Raw genomic sequence first — 27,956 nt, forward strand, 5'->3', positions numbered from 1 at the left:
TAAAAATTATTTTCCTTGCAACATTTCAAAAACACTCAACAGTTGAAAGTGTGATTACAGCCAATGCCAATCAATGTGCTGTCATTAGCCAGGGTACAATTCCCTAGCCAGCAAGTGTTTAACCCTTTGTTGCATCATGTCCACTCTAGTAGACAAAAGTTTAAATTTGTTTATTCTTCTGTTAATGTCTTAACAGATTCTATTCCTGTGTTTGTTCATTCTATATTATTAGAACTTTCAACTGTAGATCATAGAATGGCTGTATAGAATCACTAAGTAAAGCATTGCTATTTGGAAAAAGGCTGCTACTTCAGTTTCCAAGTTAGTACAATTTCTCATAGTAAACATTATATAATATTGCTCACATTTTCTTATACTGCCATTTTTTATTCATAATTAGTAATTTTAGACATTTCATTTTAAATGTCAGTTTGAGAAAATTGTGGAGTCGGTAGATGAAGATCTACCGAAAAGAGTGAATTGAAACCCAAATGTTACTGCTTATCAAGCCAAAACACCACTGGAAATGTTTATGTTTGGCAAGAAATTTCTAGAACATTTGACATTTGAATCCAATAGGTACAGACTACAAAATCGTAGCAAAATAAATTCAATCACGATCGACGAAATGAAGGTATTTGGGGGGATCTGTATGTACACGTCAGTTGTAGATTTACCATTTAGAAGATGGTAATGATCACTGCGAACAAGGCAGGAAATGATTTCAAATGCAATGACCGTAAACTGTTGGGAAGAGATGCACGTACGTATATGCATGCTGTCCACTGTAGTGAACAAACTGTGGCAATTATTTAAAACGAAATTTGAATAAAATTATTTTTTTTATTAATACTAAGGTTATTTTAAGTAGAAAAAATACAAACAATTTCGTTTAACTTCTCTAGATTATTTGTAAGCAACAAAGGGTTTTAAAAGTGGCACCCAAAAATATTAATGGGAACAAAAATGTGTGTGTGTGTATTTAATTATGGCAAAGCACACTAGGGCTATCTGCCTAAGGGGAGGGATGCCTTCGTGGAGGACTTTCTAAGGGAAAATGGCTCATATACACGTTACACATGGGGAAAACCACGAAAACACCTATGCAGCCAGCCCGTTTGTGGGATTCGAACCTCGGACTGAACTACCAGTGTTCAGCGACTTTACCGCTCGGCCGCTGGTGGGCGGGAACAAAAATGACTTATGGCACACCATAATTTTGAGCAACATATTTTCCACTCCATTTAGGAGAAAATATTTTTTAAAAAATTCTCGTGGTCCATAAGTCAGGATATTAGATCATTCCGAATATTGCATGTCCAGATTTCGGACTTTGCACAGCATAATTTTTCCAAATGTATAAAATTATGCAGTAATGAGAAAAGCTGTTTTCATTGAAGAATTTATAGGAAAAGAAAAGTATTAGTATTGATTCTGAAATATTACTTTTATTTTATCCCCAGGTTGTCCTGTAACTAATAAAAAATCGTGTAGCCATAATTTAGATGGTTTCATAATTTGTACCAAAATTTTTTCACTCAAGAAATTATATTGGTTAAAAATCTTCCAATAATGTAGTATGAATGGATGCTTGCAATGAAATGCATTTTTTGGTACGGCCAACACTCATTGGTCATTCAGCCATCTCATCATCAACAATACCCCTGGATGATAGCCCTGAGGATTGCCTATGACTAAGCAACATGACTTTTAGCTCACCATGCATTTTGAAGACCCCATGCCACATAGACACTATACACTGAAAAATAACCATATTTTCTCTGAGATTTGTAATGGAGCCCCACGATACAGAAACCAGAAGTACTAATCACCAATTGATCAGGGAACTTTTTCTTCTTCCAAAAATACAATTTTAAAATGAATAATTATATTGACATATTTTTGTACAACTATCGACAGTTTAAAATATGCCTGTTAAATAAAAAATTCAAATTAATCTTAACTTCCAATACCTTATTATCTCTATTTTGTTCCTGAACTGTAAAATAATTTTAGTACAGATGAAGTAATGGCAATACTAATGGAAAATGAAAAGTGCAGCATAAAAAGCTTACAGTATACTTCTGCCAATGAGAGGAAACATTTGATAGATATAGTAAAATAAGATGACATGTTAAGGAAAACTACCATTAAAGAACCTAAAATGTAATTTATACAGAATATATTAGACCCACAATACAGAATAACAAGATAGTGGAAGAAATTAAATTCAAATACGAAAATACATACTTGCTGAACAACTTCCCTATTTTCTCAGAATGACAATGAACTGTATGGAAAGTGAAGGACATGCCCAAACATGCTATGGCACCAGCGAAAAATGTTGCAAATACTACTTTTTCTTGCCATTGAATCTGGTTTGATGGACGAGTGAGGAAATAAAAAGCAATTCCAATAAATGATATACAACCTAAAAAATAAATAAATATGAAACTTTTTATAAAGAGACTTCCCAACACAAAAAATAATTTTATATTTTAATAATTCTCAAAAATTTAATGCTGTTTAAAAAAATTGTTATATAAAATCCCTAAACTTAACCTATTACAATAAAAATATCTTTATAATTCAAGAAGCAAAAATATGTGGAATTAGACACACTGAAAATGTACCCCCTCGCTTGCTGGAATTTTTTTATTATATCTTTTCTGACCGAATATGATATTACATTTTCATCTTCTCATACTCTTAATTCTAAGCTGCCAAGATTTTATATCCAATTTCTGAATTTTTCCCCCCTTTTTTTAAAAAAAGTCTTAGATTACAGATGAGCTAGTGCATATCTAATACTTACCTACCTTCTGAATTTTTTTAAATACATTTCACATCTGTCTTTTAAATTCTACGTTTTGTGCATTTGTTTATTCTTCCAGAATGAATGCCTTGTTCTGCAACATTTTATTACAGTTGATTTTGATAATAATTAGCATGATTGAAATTTTTTAGATCTGATTTGTTGGATATAATGAGTGTTTAGTCTAATCTTTTTTGTCATTTCTTTTTGTTAATTCTAGCGTAATAACTTTTAATAAAATCAAAACAATTTAGTATAAACACACAACATTTAAAAATTTTAAATTTATAATACTATAAATAATTTTATAATATAGTACATAATTATGCTAATAATTTTACACTTTAAATAATTTTAATTTATTATATTTTAGGAAAAATTTCTTATATAAAAATAATCATAATTTGATATTCATATACTATTTTTATTAATAGTTTTAAGGATTTAATATTATTAATGACTAATTTCCGATACTTATAATTATTAACAACAACAAAACTGTTAATAATTTGGATCATAACAAACATTTTAGTAAGATTCCTCAATCAATAATAGCAATCTTGATTAAATAAATCACAGCATACACAGAAACTTCCTATAAAATTACGCCAAAATTTCCAATTTATGTAGTAAAGTAGAACAGAAAAACATTATAAAATAGCATATTCAATAACATGTTAGAAAGTTTTAAAAATATTATATGAAAAATAATCAACTTTATGAAACTCTCATTTTCATTCAATATTTTATCAAAAAAGTAATTTGCATTGCTACTACTACTCAAATTCATATGATCAGAATACATTACTAACTACAAATAACAGAAACACATAAAATGTACAGAAAAACGAAGTTTGAATTTCCAGAAATTTATATTAAATATACTTTATATTTAATTTTTTCTTATCTTATTCCTTTCTTTTTCTTACTATTTATTTTATTATTTACTTTTCTATCTTATTATTTCTTTTTTTTTAATTTTTTCTTATCTGTATCTTTCTCAAATTCAGAATATAATATTCCTTGTTTCAACAAACTTACTTTCATCTGAGTAAATTCTCATCTTGACATTTTATGCAAACAATTTTACTGTCTCATGCTAAGTTTCAAGAGTTTCAATTGTGAAACTGGGGGGGGGGGAGGAATATATTATTTATAATATCCTTCTAAGTTTAAGAAAGCTCTCATTAGAGTTTTGAAGAATAAACTGAAAAATAAATTTTCAAACATAGTTTGCATCTTCAGTTCTATGGAAATCATCTTCTACAACCAAATATAATCTAAAAAATTTGGGACAAAACTCGTACAGTAAACCTAAATATGGAACTGCAGCACTTTAGCAGTTATACGAAATGCACATCATCACTTTATTTTATCCTATGTGTAATATTTTTCCCATCAGAAAAAAAATATTTCTGCATTTTTGTCTTAACAATTCTATGCTTCTTTGCAAACATAAAATTAGATTGCGTTTGCTTTTTGGGAAAAGAAAGCTTCTTGGCCACTTTATACCGAACAAGCCTTGGATTTCTCTAAGTCAACATAGAACTGTTTGAACATGCCATTTGAATGAAACTTCATGAAAAATTTCTTTGGCAAGACTATTATTTTGCCCGAACTTTAAAAAAAGATTACTCTAGTACTCATAGCAGTCATTAATTCTAATCTCCCAGATCACTTTATGGTTGTATAGTTTTGAGGATTTAAAAGATAGCTATTTGATCCCCAGTTTCAATTGCTACTTGCCTACCACTCCAGTCAGATGTTGTTTTTGTGACTAATCTTGCTTGTCTGAAATCAGAGCAAGCTCATGAAATTCATCATGTCAAGATTGCACCTTGGACACCATACAAATGACAGTATGACTTGGCTCTGTTCTACCCCCAATTTTGAAGGACAGTACCCTGGTGGGTTTGAGGGCCTCACGCCATTCTTCCCCTACCACCACCCTCTCTAGAGGACTTTCCGCTCACTGCATATTTGAGTGCCCTCATGCTGTGCAGAAACTATACATTTACAAACATCCATGCCTTCTCCGGGATTGAAACCTGGCCCCTTTGGTACAATAGTCAGAATCACTAACAACTATAATGGTTTGGTGGTGCAGTCAAATGTGTCTTCTTTAAAGTCTTCACTAGCATCAGGTTACATTGTCTTAATACCATTTCTCAAAGAAAGTACAAACAGTATTTTTTTAACTCTAACTTTATTTTTTGAACACTGACATATACAAGAACACATTTTTATCTTTTTCTATTTATAAGTTTACAAGTTCTCTCTTTAAAAAGTTTTTCTCTTTCCTTTTGTTATCTCTTTTTCTTTTACCTAGTAGTCATAAATTTGCAGCATTTCCCATGTTGAACAGATACAAAATGAGGATACAAATGATGGACAAACAAAAAAGTGTTAATTTTTTCCTGTAAAAGAAATTTATTGACAGATTTGAGTTTGTATTGAAATAGCATTTGACAAAATCAAGTGTGGAAAGCATCTCCCATGTGGTGCCTTTATCACTGATGCATTTCTGAAGATATTCTTAGAAGATGGCCTCCACTATTTCTAACATTGCTTTGTTAATTTGGGCAACTTTCACACAAATAGTTTCATTCAATTCTTCCAAAGTTCCGTATGCCTTGATGTGACCCACATGAAATAATCGGACATAGATAAATAAGGGGACTGAGATGGCCAATGAATCTTACCAAATCTTGAAATGAGGCGACTAGGGAAGAGAAGGTGAATAATGTCCATTAAAAAAAAAAGCTATATCTGTGTGGGACGGCACCCCATACAGTTCAAACCACACACATTGAGTGGGAGCATGTTTTTGTCACAATTCAGATAAAAGCAGTTGTTTACCATTTCAAAATAGCACTCTGAACTTCTTAGTAAAAGCACTCCCATTATTATCTTCAAAAAAGTAAAGAACGATGATGGCAGTTTTATCCATGGCACTCCAAAGTGTCACTTTAATGGCTGTGCAGCATCTTTTGTGTAGTTATTTCAAAAGTCCAATATTGGCAGGTATGTTGCTTCATCAGACCACTGAGACAAAAGTGAACTTCACTGCTCATAAGCAAAATGAGGTTGTCATTTTACTCAAAAATTACTTCCATCTCATGTGCAAAGTTAAGACACCACAAATAATCCCCATGCTTCAACAGCTGCACTACTGCCAGTTTATAGGGATGGAATTACAAAGTCTTGAGTAAAGTACCCCTTACCAAATGATTACTTAGGCCAAGTTCAGAAGAATGCTTCCAAGCAGATCGACTTGGACTGTGGAACAGGGCTTTTCTGACTTTTTTTTTCACAATTTCAAGGGTACATGCCATTTATGTAGCCTCTGTTAATCTTTTGTTCAACAGTGTACCTTATGTATGAAGAACTTTGACCCAACGTAACATAGTGTTATGAACAGGAACAGCTTGATTTCTGTGGATATTGACTCACACTGAATTGCCATGATAGACTCATTATTCTCCACTAAAATGGTGTGGTGTGGTGTATTTGATTATGGCAAAGCACACTAGGGCTATCTGCCTAAGGGGAGGGATGCCTTCGTGGAGGACTTTCTAAGGGAAACTGGCTCGTATACACGTTACACATGGGGAAAACCACGAAAACACCCATGCAGCCAGCCCGCCTCTCCACTAAAATAGTCGTACGCAAAAATGTTCTGCATTCAAAGCTCCCTAGTTTAAACTGAAAAGTAAAGAGAATGCTAAGATTTCACAATTCTAATGCCAACTATCACATAGCTGTCAATCCACCTGGTGGTGAGTTCTAGTCATTTAAAAAACGTTCGTCCTTTCTGCCCCACACGGTATAGAGCTTGTAACTCACTAAAAACATAAAGCATGAGATTAATATTACTGCTTGATTTACATATATGAATTTCTTCAATCATAAATAGTTTGCAGAACTACAGCTCTTCTTACTCTGATCTGCAGTAATTGACCAGTGGCATCATGCTTGCAGGCATAAAATTGTCCTAATGAACAGCTGTGATTCTTGGATGTTCACTTAACAGTCTTATCGACACGGTTGCTTTACTCTGATGTTAATCACACAAACAGCAAGTGATGGATTTTATTGCCATTTAAGGCTTAGGCTATTTCCAAATGGTGAGGTCCAACAACAATCCACTTTTGAAATGCGCTGTTACATTCCATTACCATAATGTTGTTTATTCATTGTTCAAAATTAGGCTATTTAGATTTTTCCTCTGAGCTCCATAAACGTAGAGACACAGGCTTTGCACAAAACACTTTTTTATATAAATTTCCTTTTTAAAAAGTGCTTGTATGAAAAAAATTTTATGGGCTAGTTTCTGGGCTTTGTAAGCAAATTTTTTTGTTTGTTTGTTGTTACTTAACTTTTAGACAGCAGTGTATTTTATTTACTTCGTGATGTAAATATAATTAACTCTACTACAAAGAAGGCAAAATTAACTTCAATTATAATTTGAACAAACTGCAGTTAAGAAAAAATATTATTACCCAAAAGATGAGTCCAAATATTTCCAGTTTCAGTATGAATCCTGAAGATGGATCGGAAACAAGCAGTAAAAGATGGAAGAGGTGGCCTGTGACCACGATGCAAAAAGTCATTATCTTGCAACCATTTAGGTAGTGAGCTGAAGTGACAGACCTAAGGAAGGATGGAGAAAGGATTAATACACACAGTAATAGCTTCAAATACAAAATAAGAAAAGTTATAACTGTGGGAGGTATAATTTCTTATAAACATTTAAATAACAAACATGATACCAGAATATAAAATGAATGAGCCACTAATTATCCTAGCAAACACATACACTGGGAAAAGGAAATTACTAACGGTGGCTTTAACAGAGTGTAATCACTAATAATGTGCTGATATGAACCTAATAGCTACTCAGTAATTCTGTACGAAAATATCAATAATTTTAAAGGGTAATCTGTACATTCTAGCCCCAAAAGATACTGCAATATCATTCAATTCACAGAAAAACAAATCTGTGTTAGCCACCATTTGGTATACAGAAACTTTATACTCCCTCATACCCAGGCAGTTCACTGGACTGGAGAACTGGCTTTCATTAAGAAATGCAGGTTAACTAAAGCCTATGAATGAAAGATGCCAGGACCTTCTTTCAAAATTGGATAATACTTGTGGGGGGAAGATTATGTGAAAATTTGACCATTTAACATTATGCTAGCCAACACCATGCAAGATCCATCATGCTCTCTGGCACACAATAGATGGCAATTCAAATCAGATTTTTACTGTATATAGGCATGTCGAGAATCATTTCAGGCAACAAAGTATGATTCACTAGTAAAGAGAACAGCTACCCTATTGCTTCCAAGTCCAGTAGATTTACCCACCATTAACAGAACATTATCAGTCAATGGATCACTTTATGAAGTGATCTGGCTACTGTCAAGTACCTTGCAATTACTCTAAACTCTACAGTCTATGAAATGGCCAGCTTCAGGTATATTGTGACAGCAATCATCTGGGTCTCACACTGCATAGAGCAAACAGGTACAAGGAATTCACACATTATGGACACATACGCTGTTTACTACATACACTGTTTACTACTACTAAGCACATAAACTACCTTATGATCCCGGATAGATATTATTCACATTTAACTCTCCAGACTACAAATCATCAAGCATAGTTGCTTAGATATTTAATACTTTAAATGAACTCTGATTGCAGTTTATTTTTGTATCAGCACTTCATTCCACACATTTTGCTCCATTATTTCATTAATTAGTGTCAATAGTTAGTGCCTTTGTTCCATTCCCTTAGAGAATCATTACCATGTTATCAATACATCTGCAAATCCATTGCCTTCTATTTTATTTAATGAAAGAGCTTAAGACAAAGCTGTGTTATTTCCCACTGGTTAGGGGCCCTATGTCTAAAGAAACCAGAGAATACTGGAAGTCTGCATTGTGATTAATACCTGAATTGTAACTGGCTGCAGTTACCAAAAGGCTGTCTCCTTTACAAAATCTTCAAGAAACATAGCTTTTTTAAACAGGTAAGATAGTATGTGAGTGCTTTATCATAATGAAAATAATCTAACCCAATCAAGTTACTTTTTAGTACTTTGTAACTTGAGTACAAAAGTATATAAGGGTGTCCAAAATATATGCCAACAGGGCTCCTGAAAAAGCAAACCTAGACATGTACAGCAAATTATGGAACTACTCAAAACAGATAATTTCATGAAATTGTTTCCAAAACTATCAGTGGAAGTCCTTATAAATACACATAAATAACTGCTACTTATATATACACTGAAGCACAAACACAGTTTCATTTCAGATGCGCAGTCACAGTTATAGAAGTACTGCAATATATCGCTCAAAGAAATTTATTTCTTGTGCACCTACAATCAGCTATTGTAAATAGTGAAGGCAAAAATTTAACAATAATACAAAATTTTGCACAAATTGATCTTTGTATATTTTTGGGCAGTGGGCACTTTTGGTTCCACACAAAGGATGCTGAACTAAATTTTCTCACACCAATAAATAAAGAAAGAGGAATAAAAGGAATTCCAGTGAAATTTTTAAAAACTCTGATCAGAATATTAATTTTGACAGGTTCTAAAAAATGAAATTAAGGGTTATGGGGATAAAGAAAATAACATGAATGATGCTTGTTATCCATGCACGTAATGAAGCTTTTAGCTATTTTATTCCAAAATAAATGGAATAGATTTAACTTTCAAATAAGCAGATGATTTACAAAAATAACTTATATAATAAAAAGTTTAAAATGCATACTTAGAAGATTATTTTATGATTTTTATCACAATGCACAAATAATCACAAATTGAATGAAGATCTAGCAGTAGGATTTCTACACTTGAACTAGTTCACTGGAGTTAAATGTTATGGCAATGTTATTGCACAATGTTCACAATGTTATGACAAAATGATGAATTGTAAATATATATGGAAAGGCAGGCTAAACATTGCTTTCATGCAAAGTATCAAGGTTATCATTCATGCTTATTAGGTATTGTATTAACTGTTTCTCAACTCAGTTTTATAATTGTAATTGATAATAGCTAGTTTTATTATTTCTGTTACATGTTAAATGCATACTTTTACTGCATATACGAACTGGTCATTATTTAAATGCATCTTCTGTAACAAACTTTACAACATAGAATCCTCTTACTTTCCAAGCTTCTTCCCAGACTTTTCTCACTAGATGTTCTGCTTGCTCAGCTTCTTCCAATACTTTTCGAACTAAATGCTCAGCCTGTTCAGCAGCTCGGGAAGGTAAAGACATGTCAACAATATCTATGTTTAAATCATCATCATCAGCTGACAACTAAAAAGAGTAAATTATAAAATGATTTGCATTTAAAAAAAATCTAAGAAAAAAAAATTATTCATACTTATACCAAACTCAGATATTTATATTTTCTGAAGAAAGTAGTAGTTACTTTTTCCTTTCACAATTAAAGTTTCAGCTGCCTCTATTCTGACAAATAAAATAAATTTTAATTTGATTAAAAAGTGTACTTTAATACTTTAACACTTAGCAAACTTAACAAATATGTGAAAATACTAAACTATGAAAAAGGAAAAAAAAACTGATGAAATAAAAATTTATGAATTTTTTAGAAGGAAATAATTCATTAAAGGACCTTGAAGTTATGAAAACACTACTTGAGAAAGGTTTGGATTGAACAAAATGTCATAGGGAAGGATATGATGATGTAGCTGTTTTGAGTGAGGGTATGCAATGGAGTGAGACAATGTATGATAGAAAAACTCCCACATGCTTACTTTGTACATTGAGTGGCCCATAATCTAAATTTTTTTTTAAAACCTACTACTGAAGGAAACATGAAAATTTACCAGTTTTTCAAACAGTCCAAAATGTATATTGCTATTTTAGTCATAGTATTTTCCTCTGAGAAAAACTGAAAACAATGTAACAGAGTGGATGTGCTTTAATAGCATAAGTTGAGTGAGGTGATGAAATGTGCCAACACATAATTTGGATTGCCCAAAAAGCAAGGAATGGAATAAAGTGATAAAACCAAAGGGGAAAAACTGGACACATTCGACTTTGTTCTACTCTTAGTTACACAATGCGAGATTTTAAATTTCCTAAACACTGTTTAAAAACCGCACATCTATTATCAGCAACCTGAAACTGTAGACCTGTTACCATATAAATGAAAGGACAGAGCTTTGCTTAAAATAACTAAAATGTGAAGAAAATTTGAAGAACGTACAATCTCCAATGTCTATCTCCTCACAGATCTTTTAGCCTTGGAGAAGAAGTATGTTCAGAAAGTTTTTCTCTTGCTGAACCTACTTCAGAAATTACACTGCTTCACAAACAGTTCAAATTGCATTGTGATGAATTACACAAAATCTGAAATTAAAATATCAAGCATTTTACTTTAGGGCCACTTTGTTTTATCCACTGATAGATATTTTATGCATCCAGCTTCATCATCATTACAATATATTTGATACTTATCAAGTAATTCAACCCAAATTTTTTATCAAAGCAAATAAAGATCCTTGATTAAGCAGTTTATCTTATATAAAAGTTCCATAAGATATGTCAGCAGCACTTCTATTTCCATCCCTTAACCTGTAAGCCACTACAAGCAAGGATGTCACAAATGTGAATTGGATTGGCAGATTTCTAACGTTTGCCCACATGCTGCAGTAAAATACTCAAGTCCGAAAATGAAAAATCAGCTTAACTATTGCTATAGAATGCCATTGAAGTTTAGCTCTAATTAATTAAAATACACCTAAATAAATTTAAAATGCAATATATGTACAAGATCAGTTAGTTCAGAGAAGAAAAGAAATCATGTATGCTGCTGAACAATTTTAAATAAAATGTTTTGTGGCTGTTAAAATTTCAAACTTTGCGTTTTGAAAAAATGAATAAAATGACAAATTAATATTATTAATATTAATCATAAATGTTTTAATATTGATTATAAATGTTTTAGAAAATATATTATAATTAATTCATGTGAACATGTTTTACAAAGATTTTAGAGAAAAGCTTGTAATTTATGTTTATATTAACCAACTGAATAGCACTAGGTTTTATTTTGTATATGTATATATATATTTATGTATTGAAATTCCGTAATACAATTTTTAAGGAATTTGAAATGATTTAATGACCATTTAGACAATTTACATTCGTTAAACTGCGTTTTCTCAGTTTGCATTTTTTTTTTCCATAAATACTTTCACTTAATATTTTTACCGCTTATTTAAAATTATAGACTTTACAAAAACAAGGATGGGTTTGGAAAAAGAAAATTATTTGAAGTGAAACTGTGATTGAGATTATATTTGTTTCAAAGTTTTTATATAAAAATGTGTTTTTACTTTTTCTCAGAAACTAATTCATTAATCTCAAAATTAATCCTTAAAGTTATTAAGAACATCCTAATAAATACAATACGAAAATTTTGGGGAAAAACATTGAAAATTGTAGGAGCAGAAAGATACTTTAATTGTTAAACTTTTCTTCCCAAAATTTAAATTTAAAAAGAATAAATACTGGCAAATATTTTTTTCAGCTTAAAATCATTTTGCCTTATAAAAAAATTTAATAATACTCATAAAAATACATGAAAGTTCTTAAATAAAAAAAAATCATTCAAAAGGTATAGAGTCTCCTTGATGCGTTGAAGCCGATATGCACGTCTTTAGTTTTAATTTGAAAGGTATTTCTTGAATATCTAGCATCAGATAACCTTGTCTGTACTTGTTAACAAATTTCCATATTTCATACTGTTCCATCTAATTTTTTTGGATGACATCGCATTCCCAAATATCTATTAACGCGATTGTTTCGCTCACAAGTCAGCAGCAGTCAGTTGCAAGTCAGCCATGTTGTTTTCTAAAATTAAGTAAACTGCACATTGCAGTATGGGAAATCTCCCCATTTGCCCTGCTTCAGAGAGGTAGGAACATTCTACTAAGTTCTACTTCCAATTCCGAGAAGCAGTTAATGCTTGTTCGTCATGTGAATAGGACTTGTTGGAAGAAACGGTTTTTGCTACCGGTCGAATCTGCTTTTGTGAATAGTGTCATTTAAAGCAGAGCTGCTATCCTGTCATTTAAACAGGAGCTTGGAAAAATTAATAGCATCAGAAGATTAGCAAAATTGTTGATAATAAAGTTCATTTTTGAGTTTTCATGATGCATGCTGTGCATACATCATGAAATTGTATGCAAGACTGAACGATTATTCTCTAAACTAAAATTAATAATAATAATAAAAAACCATTTGTGAAGCAGTGTGAGACAGGAAATGGTCACTATTTTAGCTTCACTCTCAACTAAGAATAATACATCCCAAAAAACAGACCTTTATAAAATAATTAACAAGTTTGCTTCCTTAACAATTAGAAAACAAAGATTTTTGTAATCCAAGTGTAAAAATAAAGTACACTGAATAATTTGCTAGTAAACATTTTACTTAAAATACATTGTTTATGTTTCACATTATGCTCTGTGTGGCATTACATAGCTTCAAATATCATATTCTTTTAGCAAGATTAAACAGGAATGAAAAATAACATATAACAGGATGCATCAATGAAACAAAAACCAAAATAAACGAAAAATTATTAAAAAAATTTTCATTCAATTAAAGTGTATAAAGCTATTTTAATTATTAAGAAAATAATCAGCAAAATCCAGAAAGAAAGAGTGGTTAAAGTTAGAAGAAACAATAAAGGCAGGAGGTCCCACTATCATATGTTGTCCTGGAGCTCTCAAGTCTCTTGTATGGCCCTGCAGTGATCAATAAGAGGCAAACTACTAAATTGTATGCCCTTTACAATAGAACAAATATGACTCAAAAGACTCTGAGTGCAATAATATCAAATTATTTTTAACAAACAACTACCTAATTGATCTATTCAGCAATTAACATCAAAAACTTGAATTTCTATTATAAAATATTAGGAATTACTAATATTGTGACCATTCAATGTTGGGTGTGTAGGCTAGCTTGAAATTTACTACCTGTGAAAATTTACAGTTGTTTTTGCATTTGAAGAGGTAATAATATAAATTTATCTTTATTAAACAAAAACAAAACAATTTAAATCAAAACAGTAAAATCTTAAGAACTGCAAATTCTACCATATCCAATTAACTGAATTAAAGACATATCGATCAACATAACAGAGCAGATATTAATAAAATTTACATGCAGAAAAGAAAAATAAAAAGGATAGCAGAATTTTATTTAGACTTAGTTCTACATTTCTGCAGCTTTAAAACAACATATCAATTCTTTTAAAGATATTTTACTCCATCTGAAATTTCCAGTTTTTTGATACATTAAAAAAAAATTTCAATTTTCATGCACTTCATATATTAATTCATTAAAAAAAGCACAAATTAATAAATAAAGTGGTTACTTTACAAAAAAAATTATAATTTTTTATGCCAAACTAAATTTTTACATTAGCAAACCATAAAATGTGTATTATGGACTTGCAAAAAAACTTAATATAATTTAAAACATTTTTTAATTCAAAATTTAATAAACTATTAATCTACAGGAAATTATTCAAAACAATAAACTTAAATATTCATGAGTCTAAATTTTTGCATTTTAAAAAAAGATATGCAGACAACAATAATTTTAATGCAATATAAATTTAATTACTTAAAAACTGCAAAAATGATGACAAATATTTTAACTACCAGAAGTTATAATATGATTATTTACCTCACTTTCATTAAAAACAGGATCTCCTGGTGAACAAGGGAGATCAAAATGAGCATCCCCAATACTAGTGTCATCCAGAAAAATATGAGGAGCAGGTAAATCTAGATTCCCCGGATCAGATGTGAACTGGCGTTCACGGCACAGTGTGTTAGGACTAAAAATATCACTCAAATCCATATCCTTCCTATCATGAAACAATAATACTCCTATATGGGAAAAGAATAAAGAAAGAAAAAAATTACAACTGAGCCTAATTTTTTTTGTTGCATGATCTAATGAAACAAATTACCAAAGCACATTCATTACAATCAATAAATTACATGACCTTTACAAATTAAGAATACAAACTTTTCTCACTCTTAAGAAAACTTTAAGGAACTGCTTTTTTGCGATGTCAAATGTAGTTTAGAAATGAAACACACCTCTAAAAGAAATTACGATTAATCTTCAAACGAAGTAGTTTGACATAAATGGTGAAATACAGATTTGTAAAATATTGAAAGCAGTACAATATGAAACTTAAATGACAGAAGAAAATTTAGGACTAAATTTATCCCAATCATTTTGATTAGCCTTTATTCGGTACTCTTCTGTTACCAAGGCTGGAATTCAGAAGTGTATGTATGTATGCACATATGTATGTATTGTACATGCATATATATGTGTATACACACACAGATACATATGTGCATGCATACATAAACACATACATCTCCACATTTTATTTATACAGTACAAAGTCCGAAATCCGGACGTCCATTATCCGAAATGTTCTAAAATACAGACCTCAAAACCACCACTAACGTTTTTTCTCGTAGGCTTTACGCATGCACATTTAATTCCCCCCCCCCCCTCTGTGCATAATAAAAACTGTGGAGAGTACCGATTCTTAATTTCACTTTGACACTAAATAAAATTCTTTGTTATTGAAGAAACAATCATTTTAGCATAAATCTGGTTGATCAATAATTTGGCTCTGTTGCTGCATATCTGCTTTGGCATACATTTCAAACCAAAACATTCCACGTAGATACATCATTGATCTGATAACAACCTGGCAAATCATTATTTATTATACTTTCCTTTTATCAGTGCATGTTTAGCAAAACATGACAACTTGCATGTAGCGATGCCTAAACAATTTTTTTATGTAATTGAATAATAAAGGAGTATGGTAACCTTTTATGTTGACATTACGCTTGGTGATGATTACAGATTTAAGTTAAATGCGCTAAACAACGTTGACGAAGAAAAATTTACCAAAAATTTCTTTCCATATTCTAAAAATAGATTTTGTTGATGATACGCATAGACACAAAGATTACATTTGCAGCTATTTGAATTAAGAATAACTGATTTGTTATTCACATAAACCCAGAAGTAGCGCCAGGGCTCGTATGGACGCACCGGGTCGCAGAATTTAGGACCCACAGAGACTGCATCAGGTGGTAAGATATCTAGCACCGGCCCTCAATAAGGCTTAAGTATATGTGGGAATTTATTTATTCAGAACTCTGATAAGCCTTAAGCATGTGGAAGAAATAGACATAAGCATAATAAATAACTAAACTAATATGATTCAGGCATAATTGTCTCAGTGCGCGATAGAAGCAAGATAAAATTTAAGAGTAACTTGTCATTAGTCGCCAAGCTTATGATGCAGAGTCAAATATGTATAGTCAAAAGTAGTTAATCCGGACTCATCGGGACTTCGGCGATTCCGGAATATCGATTTTTCCTGATTATAGATCATCAGTTTAAATCTGGTAAGATGGCATGCAGAAATTATAAAATTAAAAATATGAAACCATAATTTATGAAATAAAGAACAATTATGATCTAAAAATTATCAAAATTTACAAAAAAAAAAAAGCTTAATATTTATTTGCTTACTTTATTAAACATTTCTTTCAATGTAAGTTGTTGAAGTTGCTTCGTTTTATGTGATAATACTTTCTCTTTAATTCTATAAACAGACATAATTCTTCTTCAGTTACAAAGTTCTGCTGTTCAAGTCCTATAACTGCTGTGTCGAGAATACCGACTAATTTGTCAATCGAAATTTTTTCGTTTTCAATAACCTCTGTGTCACTTTCTTCACTATCGGAAGCGAATTATAATGATGAGGAATTTGATTTAAATCATATCAAAGATGGAGTACATCGAGATGAAATACTACATTTAGTAAGGAATTATAGGCCAAATAAAATAAAAACGTCTGACCTGAAGATAAGGATATTGCTGATGCACTGCGGCGTTTCCCCCCCCTCCGCCGCAGAGCAGCGTGAAATTGATAAACAGATTTCGGAATGGTTAGAGAAACGAAGGATATGCCTTTATCCATTTTTTGCAGCAGTTCCCCTTTTTGTTTAATGGACTTCAAAACATACTTTCGCTTTGTAGATCCTTTACATATTAGTAAATATATATCGGAAATTCTATTTGGCATAATTGAAAGTTCAAGCTTACTTTTATAAAATTGCTCTAACAGTCTGCAAAAAATAATAAGCCGGATCCAATTTGAAGATTAAGGAACAACGCAATCTGCAACATTAACTGAATTAGATAATTTTAGCTTAGCTTATACTGTCCTTTATACATTAAACGCACATGCGTAAACATATTATGCACACACGCATATTTGCAGCTGTAAAGGTCTTACGCGCACGCGTCAACGTGACGCACGCGCAGAAAGTTTGTAGCTTTGAGGTCCGGATTACAGCTCATTCCGGATTATGGGTGTCCGAATTAACGACTTTTGACTGTATAGTGAATGATAGCTAAATTTGATGATGATAGCTGCAAATTTTAAAGGTTTTTGGATATCGCAAAACAAAGCTGGAATTTTCCAATTTACGGATTTTGAAAAGAAATATGAAGTGGTAATCAATGAAGATCTTACAAAAGAAGTTTTTCATTGTGATAGCAATGCTTCTCAATCATCAATCAATCAATGAATGAATGGCAAAATCTGTATTATGGTTCTAAATCCAGAAAATACCGCTGCCGATAGTGAAGAATGTGATGGCGAAGTGAAATATTGATGGTGATAGTGAAGAAAATGAAAATGAAAAACTTTCGAATGACAAGTTAGTCGGAATTCTTGACACAGCAGTTACAGGACTTCAACAATGTAACTAAACAAGAGATTATGTCTGTCTACAAAATTAAAAAGAAAGTATTAACACAAAAAACGAAGCAACTTGAGCAACTTATATTGAAAGAAATGTTTAATAAGGTAAACAAATAAATATTAAACTTTTTTTGTAAATTTTGATACCATTTCGATCATAAATACTCATTATTTCATAAATCACAATTTCATATTATTAATTTTATAATTTCTACATGCCATCTTACTAGATTTAAACTGATGGTCTAATATTCGGAAAAATCCCAAATCCGGAATCGCAAAGTCCTGACGAGTCCGGATTTCAGACTTTGTACTGCACATTATTTACATACTTCTAAATACCATCAATATATCTAGGAGGGGACAAATCTAAGAAAAAGAAACATAACAACATATATCGTTGTATTATCTGCCAGAGCCAGATTTAGACTTTATAAGGACCCAAGCTATTTGAGATATGGAGCCCTTTATAAGTTCTGTTATAATATATTTTAATACTACATTTTAATTTGGGAGGGGGCTGCACAGAAAGTGGGGGCCCTAAGCTTGTGTAGCCTATTCATAAATACAGCCTTGATTATCTCTAACTCAAATTTTAGCATATGTGACGGTAATGCATATATGGCCTATTTATGTCATCCTTGCATTTACAGCATTCCAAAATTATTTTACATACATTCACTTCTCTTTAGAGCACTGCAGAAAATCGAACATTGCTAAACGCTTACGAATAGTTCACATGCATTTATTAATAGACTAACGTGCATCACAAGTGATTGTGTCAGAAGTGTGTCACGCTCGTTTTCATTTTAAATTTTTTTACTTCTTACTGTAAATAGTCTTTATTGTGTTTGTTTTATTAATTTTAAACTTTATTGATGGATTTTATCAATTAAAACTTTGGAATAATTTAAATAGCGCTTCCGAAAATTATTTTAGATTATAAGCAATTTTTTAAGTATATTTTCATGTAAAAAAAAAAAGTGTTTTAAGGGCTAATTTTAACATATATAAGAGCTAGAGTAATAACCTAAAATGATACCAAAAATTACAATGCTAGAATCAAAACTTCTGTTTTTCTGATTTTTGTTATAAAATTAGGCTTAGCGATGCAAAACCTCCGTTCTGTATGGTGACTGCCTTCGATTCTCTTTCGTCCCGCACGAGCGTCTTAAACAAAGGTGTGCCGTCATGAAAAGGTTAAGATACCATGGTGAAGTTGTTCCTTGATTTATCGCCAAGTTGTTGTTTCATTTATGGTAGCCTGAGTAGTTGGATGCTATGGAAACCCTATTGTGACCTAATTGGGTGCATTATTCTGGGAAATTTCGGCTAATCTTTGGAATATGGTAACAGGTAGTTTGGTGACATTTTGGTAAGGCGATAAAGGTTACTTGCTAGGACTTTAGCAGTGTACATGAATAAAGTCAAGAGTGTGCGCAATGCCATTTTTGTGCAATTCTGGGATTTTTTTTAAGTGAAAATAGGTCGACGTGTACATGGATACCGTGTATGTGCAATTCTTAACAACACGGCAAGCAGTGGGCGATTCTGCACTTTCTCCCAATTTCGCACCTAATCTTCGTCATGATTAAGCACTTTTGTTCCATAAAAGTTCTAGCATAAGCGTAATTCGGCTAGCAGATTGTTGGAAAAAAAATGTTGAGTAAAAAAAAAAAAAATGCCTTTACTTCGTGAAAACAAAATGGCGTCCAAAAAGAAAAAAAATTCGCAGGTTGCTGTAGCAGGGTTAGTCGGCAAATTTTCGTCAAAAAATCGCCAAGTTACCATAATCTGAAGATTAACCGAAATTTTGAATCATGGAATGCTTTGTAAGCGCATTTGTGGTGAGTGTTGGTTTTATTGTGTAGACTGTAGAATGGCTGAATGTAGTAAGATTAATTTGAAGTTTCTGTACGATTTGGAACGAAAGGGGAAAAAAATGTTAATTGATTGGTGTGGTGAATGAAGGTTTGCTTAGTAGCCATTATAAGTGTCCTGTATATACTCGTAGAAAGTATATGCATCTAGTCAAACTTAAAAACCGTTTAGATGGATTTGAATGGGTTTGTAGGAAGAAAGGTTCAGATGTGGCAACGCCAATATACGGATTCGAGTTCAGATAATTTTAGGAAGTTTTTGGATGCTGTTAAGGAATTTTCTGTGTCACAGACCAAAGACGAAAAAACTGCTAAATAGGGTAAGTGGATTTTTGCTTTTTGTAGTGCTTTAAATGTATAACATGTTTTTCCTGTTATTTTATTGTTTGGTTTAAAATGTAGTTTATTGAAATTATGTATTTTTTGCTTGCCTGTATTGCAGAACTGGGTGCTCCTTTCACTTTTTAAGTGAAAATGGCTAATCTTTGGAATATGGTAAGAGGTAGTTTGGCGACATTTTGGTAAGGCGATAAAGGTTACTAGCTAGGACTTTAGCAGTGTACATGGATAAAGTCAAGAGTGTGCCCAATGCCATTTTTGTGCAATTCTGGGATGTTTTTTTAAGTGAAAATAAGTCGACGTGTACATAGATGATACCGTGTATGTCCAATTCTTAAAAACGTGGCAAGCAGTAGGCTATTCTGCACTTTCTCCCAATTTCGCACCTAATCTTCGTCATGATTAAGCACTTTTGTTCCATTAAAGTTGTAGCATAAGCGTAATTCGGGTAGCAGATTGTTGGAAAAAAAATGTTGAGTAAGAAAAAAAATAAATAAAATAAAACCATGCCTTTACTTCGTGAAAACAAAATGGCGTCCAAACAAAAACTAGCAGGTTGCTGTAGCAGGGTTGATCGCCAAATTTTCACCAAAAAATCGCCAAGTTACCATAATCCAAAGATTAACTGTGAAAATATATCGATGCGTACATGGACAAAGTGAAGGGAGTGCGTAATGCAAGTTTGCACAATTCTTGGATTTTTGGTTAATCTTTGGATTATGGTAACTTGGCGATTTTTTCTTGAAAATTTGGCGACCAACCCTGCTACAGCAACCTGCTAGTTTTTGTTTGGACGCAATTTTGTTTTCACGAAGTAAGGGCACTTTTTTTTTCCAACAATCTGCTAGCCGAATTACGCTTATGCTAGAACTTTTATGGAACAAAGTGCTTAATCATGATGAAGATTAGGTGCGAAATTGGGAAAAAGAGCAAAATCGCACACTGCTTGCCGCGTTTTTAAGAATTGCCCATACACGGTATCCATGTACACGTCGACTTATTTTCATTTAAAAAAATATTCCAGAATTGCACAAAAATGGCATTGCGCACACTCTTGACTTTATCAATGTACACTGCTAAAGTCCTAGCTAGTAACCTTTATCATCTTACCAAAATGTCGCCAAACTACCTGTTACCATATTCCAAAGATCAGCCGGATTTTTTCAACTGAAAATAAGTCGACGTGTACATGGATAAAATCAAGGGAGTGTGGAACACCATTTTTGTGCAATTCTGGGATATTTTTAAGTGAAAATATGTCAATATGTACATGGATACCAAGTTTGTGCAATTCTTTGACTCGTTATTTTGGCTTTGTGTAGTGACAATTTCTGGGCAAAAATTGCCGTTATGCAAGCCAAAATAGTAAGTCAAAGAATTGCACAAACTCGATATCCATGTACCACCAAGTTTCGCCAAGGGGTACCCTATAATATACTTTTACCCATGATCTTACATACATAAAATAGTTTCATTGGCAATATATTTAATAAATTTATAATTGAAGGTATTAGCACTAAAATTCTTCCATCTTCAGTCTGTCACACACAAAATTCATTAAGAGCATCCAAAAAACTTCCTAAAATTATCTGAAATACAATCTGATTATCGCCGTCGACGCAGAAATTCACAAAAATATGAGTAAAAATTATACTATGTAGTTCCGGACTATGGCTACTAAGTAAACTTTCATTTACACAATTAATTATCTCAATTAATGCACGTTTCCTTTTCATTCCAAATCGTACAGAAACTTCAGATTAATCCTACAACATTCAGCCATTGTATCGTCTAAACAATAAAACAAGCAATGTACTTCCTCAGCAACACACACCACAAAAGCCCTTGCAAAACATCCCATGATTCAAAATTTCCCAGAATAATGCAAACGATTACGTCAGAATAGGGTTTCCATAACATTCAACTACTCAGGTTACCGTAAATGATACAAAAACTTGGCAATAAACGAAACAACTTCACGATAATACAAGGGTTACCTTAATGTTAACCAACTTTCTTTTAGACATTTCTGTGAAAATACCACACTTCTATCCTTTCTGTCTCCCTGCATTACCTATATTTTCCTGATCATTACAATGGGTAATAAGTCACAATTCACATAATTGAAACTTTTAAATTATTTTTAAATCATATTTTCCAACCCGAGTATACGGCCTCCTCTTTGATATGACTCCGCCACTTACAAATACAGGATTTCTGGTTCAAGTTATTTAGTACGTTCACCTACTATGTACATTCTGTACAATTCTTAGAGGCATGGGCGTAATTTATAACTAAATTCCATTACTCATAGAGTTTGCCAACCAAAGTTCTTCATGCGAGGTTTGCCCTACCCAGGGATAATCAATGTGTTGGCAAGAGCGCGATCAGCCTAACAAACAAGTATCAAATGAACATGGTTTGAAGAAAGCGTTTTGATGCTGTAAAGGAATTTTGTGTGCCACAGACTGAAGACACAAAAATTTCTAAATCTGGTAAGTGGATGTTTCCTTTGTGCAGTGCATGAATGCAATATTAGCGTGTAGTGCTTTTTTATGTTATTTCATTGCTTGATTTAAAATGCAGTTTATTAGAGATTATATATTTTTTGTTTGGCTCTAATGTAGAACTGGGTGCTTCTTCGATTTTTAAGAGAAACTAGATCGATGTGTACATGGACAAAGTTAAGTCAATGTGCAGTGCCGAGTTTGTGCAATTCTCTGATGTTTTTTCAGTTAAAATAGGTCGATGTGTACATGGATACTGAGTTTGTGCAATTCTTTTACTTGATATTTCGGCTTTGTGTAGCAGAGATTTTTCCAAGCCAAAATAACAAGTCGAAGAATTGCACAAACTCGGTGTCCATGTACTGCTAAAAATCGCCAAGGGAAACCCATAAATATATTTTTACAATTAACAGATATAAGTGGTACAACAAAATTGTTTATATTTATTCATAGATTTTTTAAACATTATACAACTAAAGAAGAATTTTTGGCTAATCTTTGAAATATGGTAACAGGTAGTTTGGCGACATTTTGGTAAGGCGATAAAGGTTACTAGCTAGGACTTTAGCAGTGTACATGGATAAAGTCAAGAGTGTGCGCAATGCCACTTTTGTGCAATTCTGGGATTTTATTTTAAGTGAAAATAGGTCGACATGTACATGGATACCGTGTATGTGCAATTCTTAACAACACGGCAAGCAATTTGCTATTCTGCACTTTCTCCCAATTTCACACCTAATCTTCGTCATGATTAAGCATTTTTGTTCCATGAAAGTTCTATCATAAGCGTAATTTGGCTTATGCTAGAACTTTTATGGATTGTTGGAAAAAAATTTTAAGTAAAAAAAAAGCCTTTACTTCGTGAAAACAAAATGGTGTCCAAACAAAAACTAGAAGGTTTCTGTAGGAGGGTTGGTCGCCAAATTTTTTCCAAAAAATCGCCAAGTTACCATAATCGAAAGATTAACCAAATTTTTAGGTACGATTTCTTTGAAAGACAAGACTAGAGGTGCAGATACATTCAACTCTTTAAAAAATGTCCTTACTAATTTAAAATTACAACTTTTAAAATTAGTTTCATTAACAACAGTTGGAGCAGGAGCTACGATAGGCGACAAAAGGGAATTTATAGCTTTAAAAATATGAAAATGACGATGAATTCCTAGTTTTTTTAGCTATCACTGCATAATTTATTAATAAACAATAGCCAATAAAAGATGAAATATACACAAGATAATGGACACAGTGTTCAAAATTCTTAATTCCTTTAAGGAAGTTCCCTCAAGCAGCAATTACAACTTGATGGAAGGCAGTAAGAATTGTTATTACGTACCTATGTAAGATGCCTAAGTAAATTTCTGCAACGATTTCATGACTTATTAACTGAAATATAAGAAGAAAAATTCTCAAAGTGTAAGATCAAGAATGTTTAAATTTAAATGATAAAACTTGACTCGGTGATTTAGCATTCCTTACAGATTTTATATTGAAATTAAGTGATTTAAATTTATAATTGAAATGGAAGAAACTAGACAATAACGGCAAACACATAGATACTCTACAAAAAATAAAAATCTATATATTATAAAGTTAAAAATTCAGCATGCCAGTCATAATAGCATTTAAAGAATATCTTTTTCAAGCATGTTCCCAGGCAGAAATATTATTAAAAAAATTATCATTCAACTGCAACTTTGTAAATTTTTCCGTTAATCTAAATCCATCTAAATACAATATCATGCATATAAATGTCATTCATACAAAGAATTGAGTTACGGAAAACTGAAGGATTAAAATATTAAAAACAGTTCAATATGCATACAATTCACACTACGCTTATCATATTTTAAAGTCATTATACATACAAGTAATACAAAACTGAAATAAATAAATGATCACATTCAGTATAGCACATCACATGAAACACGGATTTAAAAAAGGTGAAACTAATAAAATATATATACACAAACAAGATACATGTATTTCCCTAGCTATTAAAATCTTGCAATAATTAAAAAATCTAATTTTAACGGTCAAATAAAATTTATAATACTTATTATGGTAGTAACATAAAATCACAGGAGCTGGATGTTACCCATTTGCTTTGCACCAGAAATATGCTTATAGAATAGAAATACGTTCAAGCAGTTTAACAACCATTAAACGGAAATATTTATAGAATACGCTTACTAGTAGATTTGCAAGTTCATGCTACGCCGGTATATCAAAACACTGAATACATGTCACAAAATACTTTCATGCTATTTAACATTTATGTAGGAAATTCTTTACGCTGCACACAGGGTATGTAACATATAAGTTTTTAAACTATGTTTACAGAGCTATGAATAATAAAATATGTATCTTCTAATACATAAAAATGTACTAGTACATCAATCTCATTAACAGCCTTGCAACCAAAACCCTTGCGATGTGCGTACACGACAGGACTGTTCGCTTATAGGTCAGACGACCTTATCGAGTAGTCAAGTCAATCAGATTTAACTGTAATGCTAGCAGACGAATTATCCCAAGTTTCTTTTCGTTCTCAGCGATTTCCTGAGCTATATGCAGAGTTGAAATTAAAATACACAAAGCTTAAATTTTTTAGATAAATTGTATTTCTAGCCACAGCGCACGGTACTTCCTTAATTAACTGAACGACTATTTCAGCAGGCATTATTTAATTTTGATCACGGAAATTTTATTTTAATGCTGTCTTTCCCTGGGAAACAAACCCTTTAATTGAAGTTGAGATTTTTAAATGAAGAAAAGCCACTGCAGCAGTTACCCCGCATGCCAGCCACTCGAGTCCCTTACTCAAAATGGTAAACCTCAGGAAAAGGTATGGAACCATTCCGCCCTTAAACGATCAGAATCAACTGCACAGAAACAGAAGGCAGAACATTTAACTACGTATCTGGAATCTCAGTTTTGCTCAACAAAATTCAAGTGAACCAGACACAAGATGATGTTTGAAACCACAACAAATTTATTTGCGAACAGCATTAGCCTAGTATTTCTTTTTGAAGTCTACTGCTATATTAGAAATATAAACTAGAGGAACTATACCTTGAAAATGTCACCAATAATATGGTAAAGAACTTTCCAAGAGGAATTTTCTGCTGACGAAGATAATCAATTAATGCAGTTATTACCGGGCTATCGCTAATGGTGTACTATGTTGCCGGCTCATTGATAAATCTGTAATGAAGGTACATTACGTAGTAAAAGGAGGTCTGAGATGAAGAGAGAGTGTGCTAATTCGGAAAATTTGAGTCACTGGTGAGGTGGGCCGCGTTAGGTCTGATACGTGCATCCTCAGGTAGAATAATATAGTCTAAGGTATTAAACGTATTTAAATGCGAGAAGCTCTTGTCTTTTGTGAAGAAATTCTTGTTCATACTGTTGATGAACTCTTCTACACGTTCAATTTTTAAATCATTATGTAGAGTGTCGTTTAACAGGGGAGTAGCTAGAGGGGGCAAAGGGGGGGTATCTGTCCCCGGGCGCAGAATCCAAGGGGCGCCAAACTCATGTTACGACATTTTAGAATTAAATGTTTTCCATCCTTGGCAAGCAGTAGGGGGCGCGAAATCTTCAGTTGTCCCTGGGCGCTGAAAACCCTAGCTACGACTCTGTTTGACACGTAAAAGTGAGCCTATGTGATTAATCTCAAATACTTATTCTGAACAATTTGTAATTTCCTCACATCTTTCTTATTGACAGCTGCCCTGGCGCGCGAGGCATAAGTAAATATTGGCCTGATGATCGCGGTATATGCATGTCTCTTTCCTTAGTAGATCAAGTTTCGAGTATTTACTTATTAAAGGAAATATATTTTTCATCGTAGAGAGTGCTTTGCCCCGTGCTTTGTTTATGCGATCGCTGCAAGTGAACTTGTTATTGATGGTGACACCTAGATAATTATAGCTTTTTGCACTGTGGGGACTTCTATGTTAAAAAGCTTAAGGTATCTGAACACGTCGAAAAGGTCAATTTTGGCAAAAAAAAAAGACAACTTTATTCGTTCATTGGATAGATTGTTTATTTAGCTTTCTAAAGCTGGTCTGTTTTTGTTTCTACGTTAATTAGAAACTGAGATATTAAGGATTTCATAAAGACGCAAAAACCGTAAATGGACATTTAAATCACCGAAAGTGCGCATTCAAAGGGTTGAAAACAGCTAAAAATGGACATAAAAATTTTTTCACCTTTGAAATGCAATGTAAAGACTTTTAAAGAGAGGGAATTAATAGGATCTTATCTGTAATGTGTGCAGCAACATGAAATCATTTCCAATAAAATGCAACTGTTGAAAGCGTTATGTCCTCGCTAGCATATGAGTTTGATTTGATTCAAAACATTGCATACTGCAATTAGATTTATCTTAGTCTTTGATTATTTTTAATAACATTTGAGTTAAAAGTATAATAAAGGGTGATAAAAAATCGAAGCAGTGTTTGTAAACGAATATGCGTAAGGAATGAATTTATGAAACGGGTTGCGAAGGAAATTGTGAATAACATTAATTAAGCAATTCCCATCGAGTGAACTAAAACTAAAATGTTTCTCATTGGCAGGTGATGTTTTTGAAAGTGATTTGTGACGTAAAAGATATTTATACTTAAATAGTGTCACTAAATATGACCGCCTAAGTCATATTCAGAAGCCCAGCTGCAGAGTTAGAAAATTGAAGGTAAAACAAAAAATCTTGATGGAAGGGTCAACGTCGCTCACTAATGGATGTCTTTACTGACAAACTTTAAAATGGAGTTAGAATCAGGAACAATGAATGGAAAGTGCTGCAACTGCTCCATTTTTTCACACTTCCTCTAGTGCCCAGATGGACCAGACATTTTTTGCAAATATCAGCGAGCTGTATCAGTTAGAAGAGTATACGCAAACAAATCCAAAGGACTGGACCAAAGAATGTAATTAATATTCTTCAGAGTGTGTATTAAACTATGTGAGCAGAAGCTCTTATAAAAGTGCTTATAAAGAAAGACAAAAAATGCAAACAAAATGTTAATGACATTTTTTGGAAATTTATACCGATGGTTGCCATTGTGGAATTGCAAACTCTTAAATTAGGGGCATACATATCTGTTGTACACTTTAACAGAGGGCTTTTAGGCTTAATAGATATTTTAAATTATATAGGTATGCAACATGGTGAATATGCAGTCGAGAGATTTAGTAAGCTCAACATGGAGCGAATAAGTAAATCAAAATAACACTCACTACCCAGAGTAAAAATTGCCACAAAAAACAAATAGGCTAAATATAAACAGATAAATATGAACAAAAAGAAGGTATAACTTATAGATATGGGGAGTTTTTAAGTATCTGGGTCAAGATTTAATAATAAAAATATAGCATTTTAAACTTTAAATGCATTTTTCTCAAAATCTATTTTTTTCTAAAAACTGGCTCACTTAGTGCAAGATAAATCAAATTATTATTAATTTATTTTTATGAAACTTTGTATGCTTAATCTATATATAGTTATCTAGGGA

The 27,956-nt window shown here is 32.3% G+C and overlaps 1 protein-coding gene across 9 annotated transcripts in view; it reads right to left on the reverse strand.

The window, feature by feature from the left end:
* Positions 1-24,954, reverse strand: part of LOC118188616 (adiponectin receptor protein-like) — a 52,368-nt gene extending 27,414 nt beyond the window's left edge. The window contains exons 1-7 of one of the 9 annotated variants that reach the window (XM_085810156.1): positions 24,628-24,914; positions 23,771-23,820; positions 14,927-15,002; positions 14,579-14,784; positions 10,010-10,165; positions 7,318-7,468; positions 2,251-2,431 (exon numbers count right to left, since the gene is read on the reverse strand). In XM_085810156.1, coding sequence (XP_085666282.1) covers positions 2,251-2,431; positions 7,318-7,468; positions 10,010-10,165; positions 14,579-14,755 — 665 coding nt within the window. In that variant the 5' untranslated portion in view covers positions 14,756-14,784; positions 14,927-15,002; positions 23,771-23,820; positions 24,628-24,914. Of the gene's footprint in view, positions 1-2,250; positions 2,432-7,317; positions 7,469-10,009; positions 10,166-14,578; positions 14,785-14,926; positions 15,003-23,770; positions 23,821-24,627 lie in introns of all 9 variants that reach the window. The other 8 variants (XM_085810150.1, XM_085810153.1, XM_085810157.1 and 5 more) reach the window with 8 other exon arrangements.
* Between the last annotated feature and the right edge of the window lie 3,002 nt (positions 24,955-27,956).

This window comes from Stegodyphus dumicola, chromosome X2 (assembly GCF_044657685.1).
Source record: "Stegodyphus dumicola isolate Sdum_Otavi_A_Nest chromosome X2, ASM4465768v1".
Lineage (NCBI taxonomy): Eukaryota > Metazoa > Arthropoda > Arachnida > Araneae > Eresidae > Stegodyphus > Stegodyphus dumicola.